The sequence below is a fragment of the Nicotiana sylvestris genome, chromosome 2 (assembly GCF_000393655.2).
Source record: "Nicotiana sylvestris chromosome 2, ASM39365v2, whole genome shotgun sequence".
In the NCBI taxonomy this organism is placed as follows: domain Eukaryota; kingdom Viridiplantae; phylum Streptophyta; class Magnoliopsida; order Solanales; family Solanaceae; genus Nicotiana; species Nicotiana sylvestris.
In genome coordinates, this window is record NC_091058.1 from 114,212,400 (window position 1) to 114,224,388 (window position 11,989).

The 11,989-nt window shown below is 35.4% G+C and overlaps 1 protein-coding gene across 2 annotated transcripts; it reads right to left on the reverse strand.

The window, feature by feature from the left end:
- On the reverse strand, window positions 1-6,157 carry LOC104230781 (phosphoglycerate mutase-like protein 4). 2 transcript variants are annotated; one of them, XM_009783662.2, is made up of 9 exons: window positions 5,781-6,157; window positions 5,596-5,683; window positions 4,831-4,951; window positions 3,371-3,421; window positions 2,771-2,869; window positions 1,741-1,872; window positions 1,107-1,182; window positions 804-1,022; window positions 1-276 (listed from the first exon to the last, which is right to left on the reverse strand). In XM_009783662.2, exons 1-9 carry the CDS (start codon window positions 5,797-5,799, stop codon window positions 254-256), a joined length of 828 nt encoding a protein of 275 aa, XP_009781964.1. In that variant the 5' UTR covers window positions 5,800-6,157; the 3' UTR covers window positions 1-253. The 2 variants fall into 2 exon arrangements, with proteins under 2 accessions (XP_009781964.1, XP_070024258.1); XM_070168157.1 differs by lacking the exons at window positions 3,371-3,421; window positions 4,831-4,951; window positions 5,596-5,683; window positions 5,781-6,157 and adding an exon at window positions 3,180-3,323 and having other exon boundaries at window positions 2,771-2,876.
- Window positions 6,158-11,989: the final 5,832 nt, after the last annotated feature.

Here is an 11,989-nt window from a genome sequence, read left to right on the forward strand (position 1 = left end):
TTGTACCCAAGAATGTGATCTCTTATCATTAGCTAAGTATATTCGCTTCAACAACCCAGGAACATATTCGAATAGATAAATATTTCGAGTTACTTAAAGAAAAAAAAAGTAAGCGTTGACCAACGCAGCTCATGATTGAACTCCACCAAGGAGGCTAGGACGGCAATGATGTCCACTCCATGTCCCATATCCCAAATGTAAGTAAAAAGAGAAACGACTTGTGTGCCCCACCATCTCATCCCCCTTATACTCTTTAGCTCTTCGCATCATCCAAATCTCAATATCATTAAAGGAACAGAAATAAATACTGAAATATAATAAAGGACTGGAGAAAATGGGTGAGCTGTACTATAATATGCTGGCGATATTTCAGAGTTTGAATGCAACAAGCTAGTAAAACAACGATAGATTAAGCTAGCGTTTGGTCATAGATTCCCAAATTTGTTTTGAAAAATCTGATTTGGGTAAAGTTTGGTTTGAAGATGAAAATGTGTTTGAACATACGTCTTCAAAATATATTTTCCAAATTTATTTTGGAAAAACATGTGTATTATTAGAGATTTGGCCCAAAATCAGCTAAATAGGTGGTTTTGGGATTTGGGATTTTGCCAATATATAGGCAAAATCTATGGCCAAACATATGTTTGTCAAATAAAACCCAAGTTTATTTTGGCAAAATCTATGGCCAAACGGGTCCTAAGAGCAATATTTTCTAGATTTTCAGTTATGCAGAACAATTATATTCTTCAACTAAGCACCACCTAAGTTGATGTTGACACTTGACAGTGCCATGCATAACTAACCAGAAGTTTTGTCCCCACCAAAACCTGAGTCCAGAAATCCAGTCTGGTTGAGATGACTGACGTCGCCCCAGACTTTAATGGTCCATTCATCCTCATCAGATATGCGAAATATATTAACAGATGTATTCATGATTTTCCCTGCTGAAGGTCCATGCGGGAAAGCCCGTCCATGGAGTGCTCTGATTGCACCACCATGAGATACCACAACTACTCGTTTTCCTGCATTCGAAACAAACACTTTTTATGTGCACAAATGATCTTTGTAAGATCTGACCCTTAACCAATCTCAATGGTCAAATGTACCTCTGTGCTTCTTTGCAATCCTATATAAACAAGATGTGCAACGTTGGTAGAGTTGATCTAAACTTTCCCCACCACCCTGCAAATAAGTTTGAATAAAGTCAATCTCATACATGCATCCCTTCATTACACAGACAGTCATCTTTTTCTCCCTCTTATTGTGTTCTTTTTTTTCCTTTTAAGTTATTCACTTATATTTTTATGGGAGATCGGTGTGGTTGAACAAGCTTGATCCTGTATTCCTCAAGTCCTGATTCTATCTAATTCATTTCTGGTAGGTGAAACTTATCTTGAAGATTCAGGTCAATTTGCACCTTAAAAGCTCACAGATACTACATCCATAGTTAATGCAGCACATTGAAGAATCACCTTACCTTACATCTACCATACACCCCAACTCCCTCCCAGGAGTAAACCGCTGCCCTTCCCCACTTCGCTTAATTGGTGATACCAACCCCTAACCTCACCTTAGAGGTGGAGGGTACTTATCACTTGAGCAACCCTCCCTTGTCCAAAGCACATTGAACAAATTATACTCAAAAGGATTTATTTTTTTAAATTCAAATGAAATAAGGTGATACTCATCAAGGCACCACTAGCACAAGGAGGTGGAAAACATAGGAGAGTGGGTACTCACTGGAATTTCCAGATCTTTCTGCCCCGATACAAAAGCCTGATAAGCCTTCTGTCGATTTTTGGCTGTTTCACGAGGAGAATAGCCTTGAAGATCTCCTAAATGTCTCTCTCGAAGGTCTGGATCTTTAATCACCTGGAATAAAATACAAAGCAAGGATGACGATATAAAATAATTAGACTAATCCAACAGGTCGGCCAGTCAAATTTTATACAAAAGATCTTATACACGCATACTTGTCAAACTCCAACTCTTTTTCCCTTCTTCACAAGTCATCACTCATAGAAATAACAAACAGAATATCATATTTGCGCCACATAAAACGGATATGCGCTCCTAAAACCTTGGACATGGTCATGTTGCATTCTACATTTCAAACATGAAAGAATCAAACAGACTTTATACCATAGTTCTTGAATAGCAGTTATGAATCTGCATGCCTTTCTTAGCCCAATAAGAGCATTCTAGTCCATCTTTTTCAATTGGTGGAATGTTTTAGCTAATAGACAACAAAATCCTTATTGACTATCCAACTACAGAATTACGTAATACCAGTGCCCACAATCAAACAAATGTTCTCTTATTAAAATTTCCCACAGTTAAGAAATTGCTAAATTCTGCTGTTCCATAGTAATAAGAAAACTACCACGACATATAGCAAAATCACAACTCCTTTCCAGTTTCCAGACACTCATAACAAGCAACAACTAGAAGAAATGGAACAAGAAAGGGAACAGTACCCAACTGCCACAAGTTCACAGAAAATATGATTAATAAAGGAAAAAGGTAACAAACATTTAAAAAAACGTATCAAGATCTCTGGGAGGAGTTTCTGAAGTGGGGGGAACAAAGCAAATAGCACAAGATGAAACTGGTTAACCAAAAGCAACATGTACAGGTTTCTCATTGGTAGCACATAATAAGACCGAATCTTATTCAGGAAGTTACATGAAGAGTATGGTGGATAAAAAGTTTGTAACATTAATGGATTGGAATCGAATTCCAATCATGCAAAGTAACAGTGAGATCATACCTCTAGACCTCCACAGTTCCTTGCAATTGTCTCAGCTGTTTCATAGGCCCGCTTCAAATCGGAAGAGTATACAATGGAGATCCTTGGCTCCATAGAGAGCTGCCACCTTTGAACAAACATATTTCAGGAACTAAGCCCAGATAGGAGAAAAAGAAATAAGGAAAGAAACAGGTGAATTCCATGTAATCCCCTGTGGCTTTCCAATTTGGAAATCTTTTACCTCCCCCCCCCCCCCCCCCAAAAAAAAAAAAAAAAAGAAGAGGGGATGACAGAGTACTCTCCTTGACCATGGTCATTAGCAAATGGAGGTGTAGTCCAATTACTTGACTCTTCCCAAGGTGGACATGCTACTTTAACGGAAGGAAAGTCGGCAGAGAAAAAGGGGAGGGGGGAATTGATACCAGCCAACCTTTGCTCTCTCTCTTTCTTTTCCCTGCTTTTTCTCTTTTTATAATGTACTTTCATACATATTAATAAATGTTGCTCCCGGAAAAGGCTTTGAGTAATGAGAAGGATAGTGTGCATCAATTCCAGTGGTTCATGAGGGTTAATTGAAACACCTTCTTAACAAAAGCATATTGTTCCTTCATCGTGACTTACAGCCATAGCTTGCTTTCTCCCAATGTCATTTAGTTCAACATCTAAATGCCCCTGGTCAATAAAGGAAAACAATATCACTTTAACTTTTCTTTTTCTTCACTCATATAAGTTTAGCTTTTTGCTTTCAGTAATAATAACCACTTGCTGATGAGCCATATGCGGAGGAGTAGAAGACATTCAAGAGTATAATTTCTCATCCGAATCATAGTCAACAGAGCAACAATTACTGAAATAATCCCACAAATCATCAAGAACTTATAAATTTACAGACGTATTAGACAAGGATTTTGGCACTTTGCATTTTCCCTATCCATATTACATTATGCCATTTATACTTTAAAAGCTTCATCTCTCCATAATCTTTAAAAACACAGCACATTTTTCCATTTTTAGTTTTCCTATCATGTTTTCACCAGTTGCATCCGGTTGCATTATGCCAATTATACTTCACAAGGTTGCTGTCTGCCATTTAGAAGCTTTATCTCCCTCTCTCCTCCCCCCCCCCCCCCCAACCCCAACCGGAAGACAGCCGTCAGATCTTTCAAAGGGTTGCTACCTAGCAAAAATATGCATCTATAACTGTTTATGGGTTTATTAACTGCCTTTCTCAAAATATCCAAACGTACATATTATCTCGAAAAACTTATTTCTCTCTTATAATCCCAGAACCCCAGTCTTATTCCCATTTCATAAAATTTTGGGGCATGTTAGAGTTATGAGTCTGCTGGAGATTGGATCAAAATGAGGGGTTGGCATGGTAAAGTTTGATATCTTAAAAGTAGAGACTATAGCGAAGTATATATCCACAAAATATACACGACAAATTGCAATGCTAGAAACCTGCAAAGTGAAAAGACACTTTGAATCTACAAAAGTAAATGAGTTTTATTCATTAACCCAAAGCAAAAGGAAGAAAATTGAAGGTAACTAGTTTTTCAATATCATAAATAACTAGAATGGTAGGTAGAATAGAATACCTAGTATACTAAATAGTAAATATTTACTAAATTTCTGCTTTCTGGCTAAACAAGAATGTGCATTACAATACTTGATACTAAAGTATATCTCGTAAGAAGGAATAACTTATAAAATAGTATAAATTTGATAGACTTTACATTGAAAGACAAAATATAACCTAAATGCAAATATTAAGTTCAGGCAGTTAGTAGTGTTCGATGATGGCAGTTTGATATTTACTTTTGTGAACTATCTAACAGAAGTTAATGAAAGAAAGGTCACTGAAACAACAAATTAAAGAATAACAGTAGACAGTGTAATCTTAAAACATAAAAGGCAGGTGTTTTGGACAAAGTAGATTGGAGGCTGATGATCGTCTACAGCCTAGATTACAGAACTAATAGGCTAGTGCAAGAGATATAAGCTCTGCTTCCATATCTCTGAAAGCAAGCGACATCATTCAGCTAAACAACAACAAATCATAAAGCGCAGCTAGAAAAAACCTGAATTTTAGAAGCAACGTTCCACTGAGTTTCACCGTGACGGATAACAATAATCTCGGTAAAACTGGGGATAACATTTTCGGCTTTGACATCTCCATGACACTGAGATTGCAGTAGAACCCTGTTATGCACACATGCAAACGTTCCAATTTTAGGGCACAAGAAGGTAGAAAATCAACATTCTAGTACTGACATCCATGTAAAAGAATAAGTGTTAAAAGTATTAACTAACCAAAGAGGGGAAGAGCCGAATTTCAGTTTTCTAATCTAGAAAACAAAACCAAAAAAAATGAACTAAAGAGTAGAAAAACCCAATCGAACGGACTGATTAGTACCACTAACTAGAATCCAAATCAACAATTCAAGTACTGACATAGACGATTGACATCCATGTAAAAGGAAAACAATGTTAAGAAATGTATTGGATAACCAAAAAGTGGAAAAACCTATTTGATTTACCGATCTAGAAAGCAAAATTGAACAGAGCATATTAAAAATATCACATCGATCCAACTGATCAATATGACTCCAGTAGACATAGATACAACTGATATCCACGTAAAGAGAAAAGAATGTTAAATAAGGTATAATCTAACCAAAAGTGGAAACACCAAACCGAATGGAGCTTATAGAGACTGACATTTGCTTAAAAGATAAAGAATGATAAACAACGCGAACTGAAATGAGGAGGAATCAAACCAAACCACACCACACGCAAACTGGAAGAGGAAGAACCGAACCGAACCAAACCGCACAACAGGCTACCTTAAAAAAGGAAAATCGAACCAAACAGCACCACAGGTTAACTGAAAAGAGGAAGAACCGAACCAAACCGCACCACAGGGTTCCCAATCTAGAAAACAAAAGCGAAAGAGCAGTCAAAAATTGAAAGGAAAAAAAATGTAACCGACTGAGAAATGCCCTTCCTAAAATTCAAAACAATGACTGACATGGCCAGCTGACATCCATGTAGAAGAGAGAAAAAGAACGCTAGCAACACATTCTGAAAAGAGGAAGAACTGAACCGAATTTATCTAATTCGGTTACCAGGAGCCGAACCGAATTAGGCTGCTCGAGATCAAATTGCAGTTTTCCAAAATAAAAACCGAACCGATCTCCTTTGAACCGAGTTCAAAAGAACCAAACTGAACCGACTGATCCATGCCCCAACTAAGAATTCAATTCAACATTTAGTACTGCCATAGACGGATATCCAGTAAAAGAAAAAGTTGAAGGCATTGGCAAAACAATGATTCCAGTACTGAAGCAGATTACAGACGACTGACATCCATGCAAAAGAGAAAAAAATTTGACTAAGGGTAAAGAAGGAGAACGAACCGAACTAGAAACAAATGCCGGTTCGGTCAAGGTTTACTGAAAACAAAACCGATAAAAAATATCAAAATAACCGAACCGAATATCAACCGAAAAGTTAAAAACAGAAATCGAACGACTGATGAGTAGTCCAACCTAGAATTTAAATCAGCCATTGCAGCAGAGGAAATGCAGGATTGAAGCTCAAGCTTGATCTGAAGTGAAACTTGAAAATTGAGGGCTCTCCGCTTTAAGGGTGCGGAGAAGTAGAGGAATGAGTTGTCAGGCTGAATGTGATTCTCGTTTAAGCCATGTTCAGTTACCGCTTCTGCAGTGTAATTATATACTACTCTCCTCAGTTCTAGTTTATGACTAGGCGTGTTCATAAAAACCCAAAACGGAACCAAAAAATCAAACCAAATCGACCAAAAAAACCGATACTTTTTGGTTTGTTTTTGTTTTGGTTTTGAATTTTAAAAACCGATCAAATTTGGTTTGATTTTGGTTTTAATTAAAAAATAACGGAAAAGACCGAACCAAACCGACTATAGGAGTAGCTATTTCAAATTTAATATTACAACCTATTTATATGTATATTTTTATACAAAGTTTCAAAAATTTTATGGTGAATGTTAATCATTTGCACTTTTAGTATAGTTCTTACCTTTATATTCTAGTTTGATTGATAGTTTTCTTTTGTTAAGTGTAAGAATCCATTTCGTGTTAAAAAAAAATATATTTTTAATTGAGTCCTTAAATTATTCATCACTATTTGATTCGATTATCATCAATATATTTTAGTAAATAATAGATTTCTCAAAGGGCAATTGATTTGATAGTGTTACGTTGAAAATGTGGTAGCCGGAATATATGTTTGGTAATATTTAAGAGAAAACCGACAAATAACCGAAAAAATCGAAAACCTGACAAATCCCGACATAAACCGAATCGAGAAAAAAACGACTTAATTGGTTTGGTTTGGTTCTAATATCTGAAAAACCGACTTACTTGGTTTGATTTCTTTTTAGGAAAAATCGATCCAAACCGAACCATGAACACCCCTAGTTTATGTATTTCTTTTTTGTCCATTCCAAAAAGAATGACCCCCTTCTAAATTTGGAAACGATTTAGCTTAAACTTCCAAATTGTACTCTTAATGAGAAGCTTTTATAACCATACAAATACTGTAGACCACTTTTGAACTTATTTAGAATCTTCATTTTCTGTTAAACTCCGTGCTTAGTAAAGAGGTTCACATAAATTGGAACCCAGGGAGTACAAAAATGAGAAATTTTCATAAAACACTATCTTTTAGTAGTAATTAGCCATCTATAGATACCATTTGTTATATTACAGATTATAGATACCTTTTGTGTGGTTATAAGATGTATTTGATGTATTTAAGCTATTGTATTCATGAATACAGTAGCAAAAATAGGCGTGAATCAGGGAAGTCCAGCTAATCAGTTGTTGTATTCGAGTGTATTCGACTGTATTCATGGAGTGAAACATAGGATTACAGCTGGACAGATTATTGTATTTAACTGTATTCGACTGTATTCACGGCGTGAAATAGGGGATTACACTGTTTTTAAAACGGAAAATGAATCAATTAACATAATAGACTCCTAATATAACTCAACAAACTCAATTATAACACACAAATTTTGTATTTTCAGTTATAAAAAGATTCTCAAACGAAAAATACCCCAAAAACATAGCAATCTTCAGAGAAATTATATAATACATCTGAATACATAAATTATATTAATTAAAAAAAACATATGAATACATTCATGGCATATAGCAAGACAGTGAATACAATGAAATACATATAATACAGCGGGATACATTGAAATACAATGAAAAAAAAGACAGTGAATACAATGAAATACATGGAATACAACGAGATACATTGAATTACAATAAAAAAAAAGACAATGAATACAATGAAATACATTGAAATATATTAACAGAAAATCAAGTTGCTCAGCCCCAAACTCCGTCGTCTTTGTTCAAGAACAAACCCTAATTTCTGGTGAATCCGCCGTTCACCGGAAGTCGGTAGTGAAAACGCACCGCCATGGTCCGGCGATGGTGCCAGAGCCGAGGTCACTTCCTGAGCAGAAACAACCGCCGATAAGACCGCCGATACACGAATCAAAACCCTTCTTTCATGGCTTTTGCATAGCTTTTTGTACGTGTACCCATGTGCGTGGTCTCTTTGCATAAATTAAATGAATAGATAGTTACGGGGACCGGCAATAATGATAACTGAATCAGGAACTCACCATTTTAGACATTCAAACATGGAGAAAGAGGCGGAGAGAGAGGAGATAACCATGGAGAAATACTGGCGTTGAGAGAGAGAGATGGTGGAAAAAAATCTGAAAGAATGAGAGAGAAAAATAATACAAAGAGTATTTTATGGATTAAGAGTAGGAGGAAACCATAAATAGATATTTGGCTATAAAAATCGAAAGGTATCTATAGAATATAAATTTTAAAAGGATATTTATTTAAAATAATAAGGTATCAACCTTTGCTATAGGAGGTAAAAATTCCTTCTATAAACCCAGGTCTATTTCAACCAGACTGGGCTTTGTAGTGGGCTCCCTTTTCAGTCCTACACTGCTAACCAGTAATCTATCCAGTTCTATGTTATATTGGGCTGAACCAAGAGCCTAATCTTCGACAGTGAGTACCGATGAATTTTTGTAGGAATTTTTACCTCCTATAGCAAAGGTTGTTACCTTATTTATTTTAAATAAATACCCTTTTAAAAAATTATATTCTATAGAATCCTTTTGATTTTTACAGCCAAATATCTATTTATGGTTACCTCCTACTCTTAAGCCATAAAATACTCTTTGCATTATTTTTTTCTCTCATTCTTTCAGATTTTTCTCCACCCCCCCCTCTCTCTCTCAACGCCAGTATTTCTCCATGGTTATCTCCTCTCTCTCCGCCTCTTTCTCCATGTTTGAATGTCTAAAATGGTGAGTTATCTAGGTTGGTGAGCATTCGTACAAGGAGATTGTATTGGTGGTGATCTATGTCCCAAGCACTTGGGTATAAACAAGTGTGGATCTATGGTATGTTCAATTCTTAGAATATCTAGAAGGATCTGAGACACCACCTTGATTTCCAATTTGAATGTCAGTTCCAGGTTTGGAACTGTCCATAGAACTGATTCAATTATTGCTACTGTCGGTCCCCGTGACTATCTATTCATTTAATTTATGCGAAAAGACCATACACATGGGTACACGTACAAAAAGCTATGAAAGAAGGGTTTTGATTCGCGTATCGGCGGTTTTATTGGCGGTTGCTTCTGCTCAGGAAGTGACCTCGGCTCCGGCACCATCCCCGGACTAAGGCGACGCGTTTTCACTATCGACTTCCGGTGAACGGCGGATTCGCCGGAAATTAGGGTTTGTTCTTGAACAAAGACGACGGAGTTTGGGGCTGAGCAACTTGATTTTCTGTTAATATATTTCAATGCATTTTCATGTATTTCATTGTATTCATTGTCTTTTTTTCCATTGTAATTTAATGTATCTCGTTGTATTCCATGTATTTCATTGTATTCACTGTCTTTTTTTCCATTGTATTTCAATGTATCCTGCTGTATTATATGTATTTCATTGTATTCACTGTCTCGCTATATGCCATGAATGTATTCATTTGTTTTTTTAATTAATATAATTTATGTATTCAGATGTATTATATAATTTATCTGAAGATTGCTATGTTTTGGGGTTATTTTTTGGTTGAGAATCTTTTTTATAACTGAAAATACAAAATTTGTGTGTTATAATTGAGTTTGTTGAGTTATATTTGGAGTCTATTATGTTAATTGATTCACTTTCCGTTTTAAAAACAGTGTAATCCCCTATATCACGCCGTGAATACAGTCGAATACAGTTGAATACAATAGTCTGTCCAGCTGTAATCCCATGTTTCACTCCATGAATACAGTCGAATACAACAACTGATTAGATGGACTTCCCTGATTCACGCCTATTTTTGCTACTATATTCATGAATACAATAGCTTAAATACATCAAATACATCTTATAATCACAGAAAAAGTATCTATAATCCGTAATATAGCAAATGGTGTCTATAGATGACTAATTACTACTAAAAGATAGTATTTTATGAAAATTTCTCTAATTTGATAATGATGTTTAAAGGCCCAGATAATCTCATCTTAGTTTAGTTCACATAATTGTGATAGAATATCTACTGCTTCATCCCATAATTTTGTCATGATTTAACTCCCAGAGGTTAAACTGGCTTAGTTAAAAATCATATTTCATAGAGTATATGACAAAGATGGTTTCAGCAGGCAGAGGGTTTCACAGTTACAGGGAGCAAAATCGTATTGTTGATGGACTCGTTAAGTGCGAAAAAACTATGGAGATAGAAAATGGCACACATCTGATTGTTCAACCATCATCCTTTTTAGTAGATCAACTACTAGCAGGACTACTGATCAGTAGACGTGTTACAACATCTACTACCCTTCCCACCCCATGGCAACTTTTCCCGAAAGAATTAAACTCATTGGTTAGATCAGCTAAGAATTATGTATAATGTCAAGTGATCGATGGCTTCGTTTGTTCATTTGGATATGTCGAACAAAGATAAAGAGTACGAATTATCCAAATCCAAAAGAGAACTTGATATTTGTTGGTCCATATCTATAAAATTCCATATGCATAACGTTAGGTAAAAGAGGAAAAAGGGAAAAGCTTTTTTCTTCTTGGACAAAGAAAAAGGGAAATGCTTTATGTTCATGCCAGTGACGTTTATGCATTGTCATTTGCCAATTGTTAGGAGTCAAAGCGCAAGGTCAATTAGTTATTAGTATGATTTGTGAATGAAAATTCTTGGGTCCTTCCATATTTCAAGTGCAATATTCCTTCATTTCACACAAATTAAGATCATCTTTTTAGATGATGTAAAAATCAAGTTTGGAGGCTAGCACTTGTTTTGAACTTTCTGAAACCTCTTTCTTATTGTTTGCCGCGTGGAATGAATAAAAAAAATTAGACCATTTGGCAGTTGTACTACGACCACGAAAGTTAGAGGAGTCAAACTGAATTTATATTAAATACTCTCATGGGCGACCATGCTCTATATTTTAAGATGGATATAATAGTTAATCGAAATTTATTGCATAGTATTAAAATACGTTGAAGATTCGCAAAGTAAAAGAAGTAAGTGGGATATGTGTATTCCAACTAACTTTCCAGAAGAGACTCGTTTACCAACCTATAATTCGTTATGAACAATACATATAATACTAATTAAATCACAACATATATAATAAATTGATCAAGAAGATAAAATAGTTCTCATTAAATAAAGTGAACTATTTGTCTCACAAGGTTTTCATAACATGCTGAAAAATAAAAATAAAAACATTGTAGCCTAATTAAAAAATGAATTAATAGGGTCATTACTCTTACAATATAAGTTCTTGGAATAAATAGGCTAGAAAAGTATAATATTTCTCCCTATCAAATCAGTTTTATATGTTCCAAGCATTAGTTTCAAAATTCATGTGCCCACTTGTCCCATCGGAATAATATGAAAGCATTATTAAAAGTAAATACAACGACATATATAAACGGCGATGAAATTACACGTTTGAAAATTTCCCAAAAGTTCAAAGAAGAGATAAGCGTTATAAGACTCATTATGTGAATTCCCCCAAAAAGTCATTCAAATTCGGGACAAGAGACTTTGATAAAGTCAGTGGCAAATATTGAGCAGCCAAGAGAGGCAATGAGCGATTATAAATACGTCCCACGTACAAAGAGACGAAATCACT

Coding starts and splice junctions, on each gene's coding strand:
- LOC104230781 (XM_009783662.2), bottom strand. Junction 3,422..4,830: donor ACGTTGCTTCTAAAATTCAG/GTTTTTTCTAGC, acceptor TTTATTGACCAG/GGGCATTTAGATGTTGAACT. Junction 1,873..2,770: donor GGAACTGTGGAGGTCTAGAG/GTATGATCTCAC, acceptor ATTTTATTCCAG/GTGATTAAAGATCCAGACCT.